Genomic DNA, 18264 nt, shown 5'->3' with positions numbered 1-18264 from the left:
TCTTTGTCTTTTATAGTTTATAATTTAATCTATGTATTCAAAACTTAAACAAATTGAATCTGTCCATTATTTCTTTTTTGCTCAATGGTAAATCATGCCAAAACTGCCATGTCTGTTTCACCTTAAAGCAGAACACCAGGCAAACAGCTAAATACATGAATGGAATACATACTGTATATGTATATTGTTTCACCAGCCAAAGTACCTGTATTTTTGATCATCCGGTCCTGAGATTTACACAACTTGGCCAAACAGCAAAGCAATATCTAGCAGGGGAGCAGACCTGATCTTTCTCCTATGCAGTTTCAACTTAACTGACAGGTCTTCTTCCTACGCTCATCCTGTGATTGGGCAGTAAAAGGAGAAGCAGCACACTGATGAGATCATCTCTCTGTCACTCTGCTCTTTCTTCCTATCAGCATGCCCCGTGCAATGCAGCACACCAGATAGGCTTCTTGTGCAGCTTCTTGCTGAACAACAGACTGCAAAAGGCTGATACCAAGTCAAATTCAGGTACTTACAAATACACTCAGTAGCCGCTTTATTAGGTTCAACTCTTCAACTGCTTGTTAACACAATGATCTAATCAGCCAATCACATGGCAGTAACTCAATACATTTAGGCATGTAGACATGGTCAAGATGGTCTGCTGAAGTTCAAACCGAGCATCAGAATGGGGAAGAAAGGTGATTTAAGTGACTTTGAAGATGGGATAGTTGTTGGTGCCACACGGGCTGGTCTGAGTATTTCAGTAACTGCTGATATAGAGATTTTCATACACAACCATCTCTCGGGGTTACAGAGAATGGCCTTAGAAAGAGAAAATATCCAGTGAGCGTCATCTCTCTGGGCAAGAATACCTTGTTGATGCCAGAGGTCAGAGGAGAATGGCCAGGCTGGTTCAAGCGGATAGAAAGGCATCAGTAAATTAAATAACCACTCGTTACATCCGAGGTATGCAGAATACCATCTCTGAACCACAACACATTGAACCTTGAGGGGCTACAGCAGCAGAAGACCACACCGGGTGCCCCTTCTGTCAGCTAAGAACAGGAAACGGAGTGCTCACCAAAATTGGAAAATAGAAGATTGGAAAAATGTTGCCTGGTCTGATGAGTCTCAATTTTTCGATTGCAACATTCGGATGGTAGGGTCAGAATTTGATGTAAACAACACTAAAGCATGGATCCATCCTGACTTGTATCAACAGTTCAGGCTGGTGGAGCTTTGCATCATGGTTGTGCAGCCGACAAATCTGTAGCATTTGTGTGATGCTATCATGTCAGTATGGACCAAACACTCTAAGGAATGTTTCCATCACCTTGTTGAATCAATGCCATGAAGAATGAAAGCAGTTCTGAAGACAAAAGGGGTCCAACCCATTACAAGAAAGGTGTACCTCATAAAGTGGCCAGTGAGTGTATACACATGCTTATATTTAAAAAAAATAAAAAAAAATAAAAAAATGATGATGTATTTATGATTACAGCTCTGCATTAATGTGTGACTTTTATATCTGCCTGGAGCTCAGCTTTAAATCAGTTAAGGCATAATGAAACAGATATGACATACAGTTAAATATGGTATAAGAACCTCTTCTTTTCTAGCCATGAAACAATGCAGACTAAAATATAGAAGTAACAAGCTGAGGCTTACAACACATCCTTATCGCTTGAAGGGCTTATTTTTGGTGTGTATATATATATATACATGTAGTCCATTCTTTTTTTTATGGTGAACAGAAAGTACAATGGTAACGGTTATCGGAGGCGGGGAAAAATTCTGATGAAGAGGATCATGCTGATAAAAGTGAAGCAGACAAAGATTAACATGATCCATAGTATCCAGTTGACAGATTTCTTGGCGTGCTGCTCCAGGCGGTCTGATTCATCCTTTAGTTTTTCAAAGTTGTGGTCCGCTAACTTCAGAGACTGGGAGAGTGTCTGAAAGAGGTGAAGAACATAGTCACTAATTTCAGTCAGTTGCTTGGGGGAGAAAAGTGAAGCTTCAGAAAAGAAAAACCCCACAAAAGCTCCATGGCCTTAGAATTGTTCTACAATAATAAACCTATGTCTGAAGAGAATCGCCATCTCCTTTTAGCATACTTATTTTATTTTTATACTTGAAAGTGAACTAGAGCAAGAACACAGTACATGCAGAACACTATTAAACCACAGCAGTGTAAAACAAAAGATGCAGCAAACAATAGCTATGTGTCCACTGTACCTGGTTGTCCTGTTTTATGACATTCTGTGCTGCTAATGAGTTGCTTTTAAGATTCTGGGTCAGGCGCAGCATCTCCTCTGCTAATTTTTCTTGCATGTTGTGGTGATGCTGTAGGACTGCATCAAGCTCTGCTTCTGACTGCTTGTCATTGGTAATGGATCCCCTAAAAGGTAAAATGGTAATTGACTACAATGACATTTCAAATGTCTAGTGCATAATAGAAAAAGATAAAGTGACATTTACTAGATGCAGATTTTTAACGTGGAGTGGTGTTCTCCATAGCCTTTATCAATCTGTACTGCCCAACCACAGCTTGGTAATGCTATCTCCAACAATTAAACATTAGAAATTAGTATTATGATTGTTCAATGAATACTACCATGAAAGGCACTTGTCAGAATTAGAAAACCCAGATGAAGCCAGATTAAGGCCCCATTCACACGGGCGGTGTACGTTCTAATCAGCAGGGGATCCTCTGCGATGGGGGAAAAAACTGAGCTGTACAGACCCATGACTCTTCAAGCAGGTGGATGTAAGTGGACAATTGTCCGTTTACATCCAATTACCTCCAATCCGTCACGTTTAGGTCTGCAAAAACAGAACTCTTTTAATTTTCTTTTCGGACCTAAATGGGCGCAGAGGTAATCAGATGTAAACAGACATGCATTGTTTACATCTGCCAGCCCAAAGACTTAAGCTGCCCATACACCTTACAACCATCGCACGACTTCCGTCTTGCGATGGTTGTAAGGTGATTAAAATTTCGTACAATCTGCCCATCTTGGACAGGGAGATCGTACTTGCGATCATCGCAATGATGATTGCAGTGCTGAGCGGGCACTGTGCGCTTGCACACACCGGCCCGTGCGGCATTAGTCTTCTGAGCACACCACCAACCTGCCGAAAATCCTACGATTTTCAGCAGGTTTTCCAGCGTGCTCGGAAGACAAAACACGTATGACCTTACAGTAGAAGCGGTCGCACGCTGCCCATACACCTGCTGATTATCGTATGATCACGGGATAATCGGCAGGTGTATGGGCACCTTAATACTGCTCTTCCAATCAGATCTGTGTGAAAAACTGACAGGTGGATCTGATTGGAAAGGTCATGTGAAAGGAGTATAAAGGTGCCCATACACCTTACGATTATCGGACGAAAATTTTCGTCCAATGATCGAACTGTCGTACGATTTTCGTACGACGGCCCCACCTTCCCCCGATTATCGCAAGGTCCAATTAGCGGTAGTTAAAAAAAACACCTGGACGACTTGCGGTAATTGACCGCAATTGTTTTCGTTTGCACATGCGCAGTGTTAATCGTACGACTTTTGACGGACGGAAACGCCACCAACCATGCGAACATCGTACGATCTAGCAAAGTTTTCAAACATGCTTGACCGTCAAAAGTCGTACGATTGTACAGTACTATCGGTCGGGCACTCTATTCACACATTACGATTGTCGTACGAAAAGTCGATCGCATACGATTGTCGTACGATAATCGTAAGGTGTATGGGCACCTTAAGACTAATGGAGGTCACAGCAGGATGGAAGCTTTGGCTACTTTTTGTATTGTCCTAACTGATTAACTGATTGTAGAACTACACTGTGACTCATAAAAACAGTATAAATATTGCATTTAGTATCAGACTAATATTTTCACTATCATTCCTAATGATTCTGCTTGTGGATTTTAAAAACATTGGGGGGGATTTATCAAAACTGGAGCAGACAGAATCTGGAGCAGATGCCCATGGCAACCAATCAGCATCTTTCTTCAGTTTGCTCAGTTGAGATTTGAAAATGAGAGAAAGAAGCTGATTAGTTGCAGTGCAAATCTGCTCCGGATTTTGTCTGCTCCCGTATTGATAAATTACCCCCATTGTATTTAATTAGCACTGGTTTTATACTTTTACAACAGAATTTAGCAATAAAAACAGATAAATGACAACAGTGCATATAGATGCCCGTTCACTTAACACTACTCACAATTTCATCTATGGTGCAGTGTTTTTAATCACAAAGTCCTAAACCACAGCACACACCATAACACATGTAAAACAATTGAAAATATCTCTGCCCAGTTCATTTAAATAAGCACACCCTTTGAATGCTCTGGTGCCCATATAACGTTGCAGAAGTTATGTCTAACCCCTAAACTAAAGAAAGTTCCCCCAAAGGTTGGGGGAAGATTTGTTGGGGTAATTTCATCTTCTCACGTTTGGTGAAAAACTAAAATTACATTTTTTAAACAAAACTCCCCTGAACCACTCACACAGTGAGGACTAAGCAGGATTTTTCAGTCCTGGAGTTAGCACAAAAACCATCTAAAAAAAAAGGTAAGCTGCAAAAGTAGAAATACACTTTAAAGTAAACCTGCCAAGTATCATCTGAGGCTCTAACAAGTCCTCTGGGCCTCTTATGTTATAGATAAACTTCAAAAGCCTGTCTGTAGTTTTATTAGTCATAGGAGTGGGTGGTAATCTCACACTTCCTATTTAATCCAGACACCATGCATGGCTCAAACACTGGGTATTTTGCCCACGTAGGCAAGAACAAATGTACAAATGTGAATAGATATTCACTCATTGTGCAGCAGTTTGGTTTGCATAAGAAGCAAAAGAAAGGAAAGCTCACTTTCATTTATTCTCTACTCCAGCCTGCTCACAGAATGATTTTGAAATTAATACATAATTAAACTAAAGGTACATTGGCCAACTCTGCTAATGACAACACATATTAAAATTTTTGACAGAAACAAAACATTCTAACAGTATTCAACATCTAAATAATACCAACTTCCTTTTTCTTGGATAGCCATCACCTGAATCTGAAAAAGAAAAGGCAGAAAGTTGCAATGAAAGCGCACTTTATTAATTATATATTAATTACATCATTTTTAATAAGATTCTGATATTAAAAGGCTCAGTAAAACATATTGTCCACGCATTAAATATTAATGTGCACATTCTACACAAACGAAACACAATACCTAACAATGTAACACATGTAACACATTCTCCACTTTGGCTCCCTTCTAAGATGTTTAGGCACATTGACAGTATATTTAGGGACCTTATTTGGAAACGAAAGCAAGCTCGATGAAAATTAGAGACTTTACAAAGACCCAAGGATTCGGGAGGCTTAGCTCTTCCTAATCCTTGGCTCTATTTTCTTGCCTTCCAATACTTTGCTGGTTGGAAATGTGAGGAGATTCAGTTACAATCATTCCGTTCTTTGCAGTATCTTTTTGATGGTTGTAATCCTCTGGGTTCGTTGTTCTCCTACCTAGCACAATATTGGGAGAAGACTAAACGACTTTTATGAACTTCAGATCTCACTAGATATACCCCGATTTGGAACAATGGTAGACTTCCGGCGATATCCAAGTTGCAGGGCTTTAGGAACTGGCGGCAGGCTGGGGTGTGTAGAGAGTCGAGTTATATGTTGATAATGCTCTCTGTTCATTTCAACAATTGCAATCCCAATTTGGATTGCCTCAGACTGCTTTCTACCAATATTTGCAACGTAGACATGCCTTGACTTCCCAATTTGGTAGTGCCTCCCCAGAGTTCCATTCAACACCGATTTTGGATACCCTGGTTGCTTGAAAGCGCACTTTATTAATTATATATTAATTACATCATTTTTAATAAGATTCTGATATTAAAAGGCTCAGTAAAACATATTGTCCACGCATTAAATATTAATGTGCACATTCTACACAAACGAAACACAATACCTAACAATGTAACACATGTAACACATTCTCCACTTTGGCTCCCTTCTAAGATGTTTAGGCACATTGACAGTATATTTAGGGACCTTATTTGGAAACGAAAGCAAGCTCGATGAAAATTAGAGACTTTACAAAGACCCAAGGATTCGGGAGGCTTAGCTCTTCCTAATCCTTGGCTCTATTTTCTTGCCTTCCAATACTTTGCTGGTTGGAAATGTGAGGAGATTCAGTTACAATCATTCCGTTCTTTGCAGTATCTTTTTGATGGTTGTAATCCTCTGGGTTCGTTGTTCTCCTACCTAGCACAATATTGGGAGAAGACTAAACGACTTTTATGAACTTCAGATCTCACTAGATATACCCCGATTTGGAACAATGGTAGACTTCCGGCGATATCCAAGTTGCAGGGCTTTAGGAACTGGCGGCAGGCTGGGGTGTGTAGAGAGTCGAGTTATATGTTGATAATGCTCTCTGTTCATTTCAACAATTGCAATCCCAATTTGGATTGCCTCAGACTGCTTTCTACCAATATTTGCAACGTAGACATGCCTTGACTTCCCAATTTGGTAGTGCCTCCCCAGAGTTCCATTCAACACCGATTTTGGATACCCTGGTTGCTGCTTGCAATACCAAGGGTATTATTTTCTATGTATATACCCTCTTAATAACTAACTCGATGTTACAATCACCTTTGAGTGTTAGGAGTAAGTGGGAAGATGATCTAGGCCCTATTACAGATGAGGACTGGAGGGGAGTAGAGAGGGCTGTTCTATCGGCGTCCTTATCCCATAGACTTACTCAATTGTTTATTTTACATAAGATTTATCGCACTCCAGAGTTTCTGTTAAAAATAGGTGTCGGGAACGATCCTTCATGTCCACAATGTGGTTTTCACCAAGGTTCACTGATACATCTATTGTGGATATATATCTGGTTAGATATTGGGGTGCATTGCTTAAGATCATACACTCAGTCTTTGGCATATTGTTAAATAATACACCTGGAGTATGCATACTAGCAGTTTTTGATGCCTCTGCAATGAGTTCATATACCAAATTGGCTATACATAGAGCATTATTTACTGCTAAGCGACTGGTGACGAGGAAATATATATTTCTCCCCACCATCACTATCAGAATGGATATCTGAGTTAGATCAGACGGTAATGTTTGATATAGAGCCTTGGTTCTCAACTGGTGGGTCGTGACCCAAAAGTGGGTCGCGACCCCGTGTTCAGTGGGTCGCCATGTGCCTTCCACTTATCTAGGTGAGAGGCGTCTCAACCTCCCCCTAGCTCAGCACTGTCAGTTCTCACGCCAAGCAGCCATTCCTATGCTGCTCGGCGCCGTGTTTCAGCTTAAGGTGGGGTGGGTAGCAGCTATGGCTTTGGGAGAGCTCCATCCATACGTGGATTGCTTTCAGCTTCCTCGCATGTTCTGTGGTGGTGCCCGGACCGGAGTGATATCACATCTTGGTTCCTCGCACCTCTACAGGGCACGCAAGGCAGTTGTACGAGCAATGCATATATGCAGTGGCGTAACCAGAGTTATGGGCGTCCGGGGCAGAATTTTTTTCCGCCCCTCCCCTTATATAAACATCCACTGGAACTTTACCTCGTACCCCCCACCCCCACACATGTTTGTATTTTAATTTTTTCAATATTTTATTTAAATTTTTTATAAACTTTAAATTTTTTTTAAATTAATTTTTATTAAATATTTTTATTTTTTACTTTACTTTTAGTGGCTTTGGGGAAATATTAGGGATCTAAACAGACCCCTGATATTTCCCTTTTAAAATAGAAAAAGAGATTGAGAACACAAAGTCTTCCATCTCTTTTTCTGTATCCCCTGTTATCAATGAACAGGAATCCTTTACGAGTGTTCCTGTTCATTGATAACATGAGGAAAGAGTATGTTTACTATAACCACAATCATGAATGAGCACGAGGATGTAGATCACTCCCATTCATTCATAATTGAGGATACAGTAACCATACCCTATCCTATCCGCCCATCACAGTCCGGCAGAGCGGTGTGGGTGCGGAGACAGCGCTGTCACAGGAGGCTGGGCTCTCCTCCGTGCACTGCTCGCTCAGCCTCCTGTGACAGCGTGTCAGGACAGAGAGTGAGCAGTGCAGAGAGAGTAGATAATTGAGGATATGGTATGGTTACTGTATCCTCATTTAGCCAAAAGTGCAATTTTCGGCCGGCATCCCCCTTCAGCTTTACACCCGGGGCCGGCTGCCCCCGGTTGTTACGCCACTGCACATATGGATGGGCTGCCCCCGGTTGTTACGCCACTGCACATATGGATGGAGCTCTGTCACAGCACAGCAGCCCACACTGGACCCCAGAGTGAGGATCCACTCCAGTTCTCATAAGTTAGACTGGGAGGATCTAAAAAATCCTGGATCTTGGAGTGAATATGTGTGTCTGTGAGAGTGTGTCTGTGGTTGTGTGTCTGTTAGTGTTTTTGAGGGCCCGTTCCCACTAGTACAGAGAGTTAATCGAACAGTCCTGTGCGATTAATGCACTGTACAATGCAATCGCTGGATTTACACTTGGGCATTCCAATTAGGCCCGTTTTATGCTTGTTTTTTTAGCACGTTTCAAAACACGTTTTTTAGTTCAGTGAAACGCGCGTTCGACGCTCGTTTTTTAGCCACCCTGGTGGTATGATTTTGTTTTTAACTTTTTTTTCTATCTTTTTAAAAATTTTATAAACTTTTTAAACTTCCCGCTGGTTCCGCCCCCCTGCGACGCGGACACTCGCAAGGGACGGAACCCGAAAGACGGCAGCGGCCGGAGGACACAGCGGGGATCGCGGACAAGTTAAGACCTAAGCTGTATTCCCGAGTAAATCCCGGTAAATAGACACCAAACATGTCAAGCTTAAAAATTGCGCGCACTCGCGAAAAACTAGCATACCCAAAATTGGCCATAGGCGACGCTTTACAATCGGATGTAGCAGGACGTGTATACACGCCCAGTTACATCCAAGAAGCTCCCGGCCGGCCGTGTATACACAACGGCCGGCCGGGAGGTAGTTAAAGGAGTTCAAAACTTTGCCTCTTGATAATTTTGTGTATTGTCATTTTTAACTGTATCACAAGCACACACAGTTTTGAGGCTGGACATGTTTGGTATTTACTAACTTGTCACAACCTCATCCTTTATTATGTACAAAAATGATGGATGTTATACAGTGTTTGTTTACACTAAAATGCATTTTAGTGTATTTTTATTGAAAATATAGATTTGATAATGCGTTGCACGAATATCGTGCCTCATAAAAAAATGCAATTACCATCTTTTTGTTCCACATAGTCTCTAAGTTCAGAAAATATATAATGTTTTGGGGTTTTAGTAGTTTTTTTTTGTTATAAATGCAGATTTCAACGTGTGTTAAGTGAATAAAGAAAACTGCATTTTGTAGAGGCTGTATGGACAAATACATATGTTTAATTCATAGTAAAAGTGCAGACATACCGTAACCTAAAGTCTAGTACCTAGTAAGTTAATTGAGTTTTTTCTTTTACATAATTAAATGTAATCGTTTACAGTGGGAAAAAAAACTTACCAGTAGAAGAGATGCCATTCTGAAAAAAGAAAGGGAAAAAAAAACATAAATCATATGAGAGCACATACCTACACACAATGTACTGTATATGATTTGCAATTCAAATATACTGATATATCTGTTCAGGAACTTTCACAATGGACTTTGCAATACTTTTAATTTCACAATGTCACAATTTCACATCCAAACTGTACAAATACCAACTAGGGACAGGCGCAGAGTTACACAAATAAAAAAAAAATATTCAAAAAATAATCTATATATCTAATAAGTCTGTGTTCCAACAGTCCAGGGAAAGTATAAAGAGTTATGGACACCGGCACTCCAAAGTAGAAAAACGTCTTTTATTGACGCATCATGCAACAATACACTTGTTGCAACGTTTCGGGGTCACACAGGATCCCCTTCATCAGGCAGAACAAGTGAAAATTACAAAGAGATATGGACAAGTATTTATACACATCCTTGTATGTGAGGAGACCAATACCACTGCCCAAAAGTGATCCTATGACATCATTTCCCAAAATTCAAAATCCAGTGTTGCTGTATGCATAGAAAGATTGCTCAAAACATAATTCATGGGTTGTGTCATGTCAATGCTGCTAAGTCTGGGTGGTGCCATGCCTATGGAGAGACAATTTGAGCAGTATTCCTGCTGGGGCTGTGTGTCTCTGTGTAACGGCTGCAGGGCAGCTGTTACAGAGACACAGGACGGAGTCAGGGGGCTTGGCCAACCGGAGAGCAGGTGCTCATTACACTCAGGCCGCACCCCTAGGTTGTCTTCGGTTATGAGTCCTGTGGTGATAGGCCGGCACTGGTCGTGTCAGCCATTGGCCCATGCATGGTAAGCTTAAGTGCAGTAAGTGTGCATTCAAAAGCATCATCTGACACATATGTGATCCCATGGGACGGGGCACCTGGGCACGTATGTGGTGCGACGTAGGAAGCGGAGTATCATATCAGCGGGGAAATGGGTCGGATCAAAGGCAGAAAGGAAAAAAGATAGAACACCATTATAATTGTGAGTGCTAAGTCCTCTGATCCTAGCTGTGGCGGTAGGGCCACCCAAGGAGGAGAGGGCGAAAAAAGGTTTAGAGAAAAAAAACAAAAACATATTCAACCGTATGGTGCGCAATGCCCTGATAAAACTGCGTTAGCGGTCTGGTAAGAAGCACGTCAGCATGAGGTTCGTGTTGAGGCCCCTGGGGATGGTGGTGTCCAATGTGTGGATCCAGTAGGCTTCTCGTTGGAGAAGATACCTATCATGGTTCCCACCCCTATGTGGTGTTGCCACATGTTCTATGACCATCCCACGTAACTCGTGGGTCTGGTGTCTAAGATTGGCGAAGTGAACCGCCACAGGTTTGTTCAAATCTGGAGTGTCACCGGCAGTGGTTTTGGCGATTGCAATTCTGATATCGCTACGGTGTTTTTGAAACCGTCGTTTAAACGGTCCCATAGTCTTGCCCACGTAGACAAGGCCACAAGGACACTTGAGTAGGTAGACACATGTTTCGGTCACACAGTTCAGGTAGCCCCTGATGCGGTATCGTTTACCGCTGTGTGGATGTGTAAACGTTTCTCCGACAATGAGTGCACTGCAAATGTTGCAGTTGTAGCATCTGTAGCAACCTGTGCGTTGCGAGATCCTAGTGGGCGTGCGCAAGTACTTAGGGACCATTTGGTCCAAGCTGATCCCAGACATAAGTACTTGCGCACGCCCACTAGGATCTCGCAACGCACCAACAGTCCAGGGCTCCCTTTCATTCATTGAACGTTAGTTTTTTCAGTCTGCATGCAAATACAGTCTGCCTAGGAACTCCCAATCCTCCAGACTGACATCCATCCATGAAGGCATTTTGAAATTGCTTAAAAGGAGAACTATGAGGGGAGTGATTTTCACTTTTCCTCATAGTTCGAGCCGACCTGTGACAATGAGACTTGTCACAGGTCGGCTCAGTAGATCGGGGGGTGAGCGAACACATACCGTCACTTGCTCACTTCTCGATCATGTCCCTGCAGGGAGCCGTGACTGTCAAGTTACGGCTCCCTGCAGGGATTCCCCCCTTCCCGCTCCGATCCTCCAGCGCTGACTGGAGGAATGAACGGGGGAGGGGGCGGGTACAGCTGGCTCTGCCTCTAGATAGGCAGAGCCAGCTGTCAATCACACAGCCAGGTGGATCTCGACAGTAATGTCGGGATCCGTCCCAGCTGCGGCGATCTTAGTATACCACGAGCTGTAGCTCGTGATATACTGAACTTTGGGTGACGGAAGGATGCTGGTTTATGTCCTCACGTGACCCTGAGGAGAACTATGGGGAAAAACACTTACCCCATAGTTCTCCTTTAACAAACTCCCTGGAGCCAGCCCACTGCTTGCATCAGGGCTGAGGGTTTTTGAGAAGAATACAGAGGCAAGATGCTATGATGTTTTTAGAAAGCTAATCATGACAATGATTTCCCTGCATTGCATAGAGAAGCACAGAGACCCAGTGATGATCATCAACAAGCTTCCAGCAGGTGACAAATACAGGAATCCTTTAAAACTTCAAGCACAACATGAAGGATTTTAGCAAAGAAAATTATAAACTTGGCAAAATTCAATTAATCAAATAATTGAAAATGAGCAAAGCATTTCATGTATACATTTTGTTGCAAGAATCCCAAACAATTCATATCTTCCTCTTTTGTGGTGCAGGCAGACATTACAAGGCCTTGTCTCTTATTCAAGGTTGTCTTGTGTTATGGGAATCTTTTGGTGTATTTTATTTTTGCTACAGTTTTGACCTTGATCACTTGTAGGAGGTTTTTATGCACATTGCTAGCATAAGGCTTTGTTTTAAAGCGGATATTAACCTAGAAAAAAATATAACTTCTATGGCAATGCACTGAGCCATTGAAAAATAATTGACTTTCCCAATAAAGGAAGTTCAGATTTTCAAAACTGTCCGCACAAGAACACATTCTACCAGTGTCACTATACGCTGTCACCTTATAAAATAAGCCCCACAAGCAGAATAGGTAACTTTACATTCTGATTGATCTGTGAACATTGTTTTCTCCCTACCTCCAACACTGGATTTTTTACACTGGCTAGCCCATGTCAAAACTTGACATGCTTTGTTGTTAACGATGGTCTGGAAGCTGGTACTTTTCCATGAAGGCTGAATGTGCTCATCATCTCTTGACAGTACTTCAACTAACAGGGATACGGTGTCCTTTTTCAGTTGATGTTTAATCTTGGATGCAGATACTGTTTTTGTCTTGTAATGAAGTTAGCCCCGTTCACTAGTACTCAGATGCTGTGGTCACTTCAGGCTTGTCTGGTCTTGCATTAAAGGAAAATTTTGTTTGATAAAGTTTACTGATGTTCTCAGACACTCCCAGTGGTCCTTTAATGTCCTATGCATTCATCAAGCCTAGTCATTAATAGTTGCCCCATCTTAGGCTTGGCACAAGTGCCAAAGAATGTCATTATTCTCTACACCCAGGCCTGCTGTAGCACCGCTGGAAGTATCTGTGCAGAGGAATAATGCATGGAGCCAGGGTAGGCAGAGTGGTGTAAACATCACTTTTTATGACGGAGGTATGTGCTTGAGTTGAAATTTTAGAATAGCCAATCTGGCTTAAAGAAGAACTCCAGGATTTTTAAAAATCCCCACACTGCAAGGGTTAGGTGCTTGTTTTGGTCTAGGAGCAGAAAATAAAAAAGAAATAATCACTCGATTCTCGGTTCTTGCCACAGTCACTGCTCACCTCTTCCCCCCTCCGCTTCGGCTGTGGGATATCCCTGGATGTCCTCACGTCTAATGGAGCGCATTAGAGGTGATGGCATCATGGGTTCTTAGACCTCCAGAGCCCAGGGGAAAAGAGGCTGCAGTCTAGCAGCCAGGCTGGATCAAAGATTGGTGAGTAGTTCTGTATTTTCGCCCTTTGACAAACCGAGCACTTAAACCTTGCAGTGTGGGGGTAGCCCCTCTGCAAGGGGTCATTTTTTAAAATCCTTCTTTAATACAATACAATGAAGGAATTAAAAATATGCAAATATTTTGTTTCCTTTCTATGCCACTTTTAGTTCAATACGTTTTATTAAAGATTTTATAAGGACAAACAGGTGAAAGATCAGCCTACCGGTAAACAGGCTATCCCTCTTCCCCAAGTGGCAGTATGTATTGGGGAAAAAATTGAAATCAGGCAGCATAATCCAAGTGGGCTTGGCCAGGGAAAGCCGGAGAGGGTTTACGGATATCATTATCCGTCATCAAAAATATTAATAAAAAAACCTCCTGCACTGGGACACAACTTTATGAAGGTTAGTTGATCCTGCAACTTACATTTTTTTTCACTTTTATATTTTTAGAGCATATATAATTGTGGCGCAAGCCATTTTATGTTATTAAAAACTATAGCTGGTGTAATGTTCTAAATCTGTCAAAAAAATGCAATGCAATATGGCAACCTGGAGGGGTTCTGTACACAGTTGCTGTATGGAAAGCTTCTCCCGTTACCCTTTGGAGAACTATGGGGAAAAGCCCTGACCCCATAGTTCTTACCTTTTAGTTTTCTCTGTTTAGTAGGCCTTTGGACAGACTACATGCTTCTTTGTACAACTGCAACGGGACAGGAAATGCTGGCTGTCCCCATAGAAAGACTAGAGAAACTTTGAGCTGCCTCTGATTTAAGATATAATTGTTCTAGATTGTAAACCCTTTTTGTTAGGAGAGACAGTCTTCGAATCTAGTTTACAACTCATAATGAGATCTGCCAGCACAGTACAGACAGGGTTCATTGGGTTAAAAATGAATGCCCCACCCTCCTTGCATTCCAGAGGAAAATTCAGATTACAGAAAATATTTCATTTTAGGAAAAAGCAAGGTAGTAAGTACGCAGCAATATGTGTTTTTTAAGTTATGTTATCTGAATGGGAAATTGTAACAAATATGAAATTGGCATTATCCCAATTTGACTGCACTTTGAAGATCCTTTACTGGTGCTCATCAGCAGATGGCAGTTGCTAGTGTCTATATCCCAGTATCTAAGCCATTGTGTGTGTGCACGGAGAAGGGAGTTCTAAACATGAATTTCTGTATGCAGGAAGCCAAAACTAACCTCCTCTGTATGCCATTTTATTTGTTTTCACAATACCAGGGAAAGAAGAAAACATCACCCAAAGAAATTAGATTAAATCTTGATTATTCAGCTGTATGGTGCAGCACACACAGCTAATTATGTAGGCTGATGCTTAAACGGCAAGTATTGCTGCTGCATGTGAATAAGATGTTTCCTGTGATCAGGCCCAGCCCTTAGCTACTCCACACTCACCTTTTCTAGCAGCTCACTCCTCATCTCCCCTGTGTAACGTGCTTGTGTTTGAAGATGGACAGTCTTGGTCACTGGCGTACGTTCCTTGCTGATTGTAGGTGTGCGTCCTGGAGCAAGAAACTGATTAGCCAAGGCTTTTTCAGTGGGAGATGACTGCAGGAAATGAACACAGCTTTGTTAGTCATACGGCCAAAACATTAGTCCTTTTCAATATTAATACTGGCTAAACCTTGTTATTCCACCTTTTAGCCAAAGCTTTCTGAAAATAAATAATTACGTAGTTTACTGGCTGCAAAGGTAACTGGTTAGATCTTTACTCACTGAGATCCTAGTGAGATCTGTTTTAATATCTTAAAATGAATACAAGTTTTCTAAATCTCTCCAGTAGGGATGCACCGATACCAAGTACCGTACTCAGTACAAGTACAAGTACACATACTTTTCCAGCTCCAAGACTAGACTAGAGAAAAATTCAGAAGTTAGGAGGCAGCTGTCATTTATAAGGAGCACACGGAGATCCTGGAATTTGTGCTTTCCTGTTTTATTGTATGTAATACAAAAATTAGGAACCATCACACAAACTGGGACACCACCCCTATATATGCAATATATATCAAAAGGGGGAAAGAGAAAGAAAGGGGCTTTGTGGTGACAACTGGAGAATAGCAGGGAATTGATCCAATAATAAAGTCAATTGATTCATATATATAATAAAATTCCATTTTTAATATACTCAATTCATAATGTCTATACATATAAATATGCTAAAATTCATCCATATAAAAAACCATAAATAGATGTATACACCATAAATAACCTCCCTGGAACCCACACAGAAACCATGACTATAAATTCATATATTGGTCATTTCCCTCATTGTATTCATATCTTATTTGCATGATTAATTGTACATAATTGTTCTATATATCATTAGTTCAGCCATGATTCTGTGCTTGCTCCAGTCTTCAACGCGTTTCGCCGAGGCTTCGTCAGGAAGATTTGGAGAGGTTAACCTATAGTATTTGTATGGGTATGAGAATCAATTTGCAATAGTCTACATGATATTGGATATATCAGAATCATTAATATCTGCTGACCATATATCTTTATAATGCAGTAAATACCAACTTAATTATTCTTTTTCCGGTAATTGAATATCCATCTGCAGGGAGTCTCCCCACCCAACCAGGAGACAGGAGCGCCGGGGGGAGGCAGTCCGAAAGCAAGGAAGCCAAGCATCCGTCCCAATCGTACCTATAGGGTTAGATTATATATTCCTGATCTCTATTCCAATAATTGCCAACACATCCATAAGTCCATAGTCCTAGGGAAATTGCCCTGAACAAACAAACTACCATCTCCATGATCAGGTCCAGATCAGTTTCCACAAATTATAAATAATTCTATATAACTTCACTTATTAAATATATATAACTGTTATTTTCAGGTCTATGACTTCTATTTGCATTGTTTCTATTCTTTCAATGTGTCTAAAGTTAAAAGGAAACAATTTCTAGCCCTCTGTTTTATTGTATGATTTTGTTTTTATGAATATAAATAAAGGGATGCACCAATACCAGTTTTGCGAGTACAAGTATTGGTACTTGCCCAAGTACTTAAAGTACGCCCAAGTACAAGTACGAGTACTGATACATTTTTGTTGTCATGTGACAGTTTTTCTAAAACAATACAGACTAATGATTTTAGGACAGTGGTGGAGCGCCAGAGCCAGGTCCCAGCTGCAACCGCTGCAACCCTGATAATTCTCATGAAAATGCCAAGTATTGGCATTAGTACTCAAAAAGTATCGGTGCATCCCTACTCTCCAGTATTTTACATGACTCATACGCCTCTGTTTTAAAGCGTATCTAAACTCTTTATTTTCATATGTTGATCCAGCTAGTAACACACTTCCTGTCTTAGGGTGGCTACCGTCACTCCCCTCCACTGTATGAATGGAGGAGCAACATAGCCACTGTTGGACCACAGCATTGTCATCCTGTGGAAGGGGTAGAAATAGATGAAGTAGTAGATTTAGAACTCCACCACTTTTTAAACGAATAAGGAAACAGTTTTGTTTTTCATTTTGGGATAAAGGTTTTAAATAAATAAAAACTAACCATAACAAGCTTACTGGCAGGATCAACAGGTACTGAGTCACTATGTAACAGGGAGGACTCACAGAAACAAAGAATGCTGTGTTACTGCTATTGGCAAATGTAATCATATTTGCCACTTTTATTATTTGGACCACATAAATGATCTGTGATACAAAAAACCCCTTGATCAACAGTTTCAATGTTTTTTTTTTCTTTTTCACCATTTAATAACCTCATATTATCAGTACAATAGACGACTGAAATGCTTCCTACATTTCCCTTTGTGTCCTTTTATTCTTTCCGGAAACAGATTAATTCAGAGCCAAAATAGAGAAGTGTGAACTGTCTAAGTTGCCAAAACATGTGTATATCTGTTCATTCCCTTTTCTAATACAATCAACTTGTCAGACAGCACAGCCAGGATCTGACCTTACTTTTCTTTACTGCAGTTAAACCAATACAGCTTGGTGAATTTGGTGAAAAACCATCACAGCATGTGATTGAATACTAAAAGGAGCAGCAACATACTGAAGAAGTCAACCCAGTGCTCTTATCTACTATCAAACACAAAAGCCAAAAACAGAAAATGAAACGAAAATAATTTTTTACCGATATTTTATTATTTCTAAACTTTATATGAGAATATAATGTGTGTGTGTGTGTGTGTGTGTGTGTGTGTGTGTGTGTGTGTGTGTGTGTGTGTGTAAATGTTTTTATTTATTATTATATTTATGTTTTTATAAGCAGACCCCTGATATTTCCCATTTAAAATAGAAAAAGAGATTGAGGACAGAGTCCTCAATCTCTTTTTCGGCATCCCCTGTTATGAATTAAAATGTTGTTGAATGAACAGGAAGCCTCTGTACTGAGTGCTTCTGTTCATTCATAACTTGTGGACATAGTGTGTTTACCATGTCCACAAACATGAATGAACCGGAAGTCATGTAGATCACTTCCCATTCATTACTAATTAGGGACACAGTAAACATACTATGTCCTCAATTATTAGCAAGCAGTCAGTGATCACTGATCACTGACTGCGTGTACACGCTCTCCAGCCTGACTAGCGGTCACAGGAGGCTGAGCGAGTAGTGCGGGGAGGAGAGCCCGGCCTTTTGTGACATGCCGGCTGCTCACAGCGCTCGGACTCCTGTGACATATTCTCTCCTCCTTGCTGGACGCTGAAGAGAAACCAGGCATGCACCGCAATTTCGTCCGAAAGATGGCATTTTGCCAAAAGTAGCATTTGCGGCCGAATCTTCTGTGCATCTCTAATTTTTATATTATATATATA

The 18264-nt window shown here is 41.1% G+C and overlaps 1 protein-coding gene across 1 annotated transcript in view; it reads right to left on the bottom strand.

The window, feature by feature from the left end:
- Window positions 1-1709: 1709 nt before the first annotated feature.
- The window catches only part of USE1 (unconventional SNARE in the ER 1), a 45274-nt gene continuing 28719 nt past the window's right edge, over window positions 1710-18264 (bottom strand). The window contains exons 4-8 of the mRNA XM_018555099.1: window positions 14872-15024; window positions 9550-9568; window positions 5028-5058; window positions 2227-2389; window positions 1710-1943 (exon numbers count right to left, since the gene is read on the bottom strand). Coding sequence (XP_018410601.1) covers window positions 1761-1943; window positions 2227-2389; window positions 5028-5058; window positions 9550-9568; window positions 14872-15024 — 549 coding nt within the window. The 3' untranslated portion in view covers window positions 1710-1760. The remainder of the gene's footprint in view (window positions 1944-2226; window positions 2390-5027; window positions 5059-9549; window positions 9569-14871; window positions 15025-18264) is intronic.

The sequence above is a fragment of the Nanorana parkeri genome, unplaced genomic scaffold (genome assembly GCF_000935625.1).
Source record: "Nanorana parkeri isolate BGI_ZX_2015 unplaced genomic scaffold, ASM93562v1 scaffold183, whole genome shotgun sequence".
Taxonomy (NCBI): Eukaryota; Metazoa; Chordata; class Amphibia; order Anura; family Dicroglossidae; genus Nanorana; species Nanorana parkeri.
This window is presented reverse-complemented; position numbering and strand designations above follow the sequence as displayed.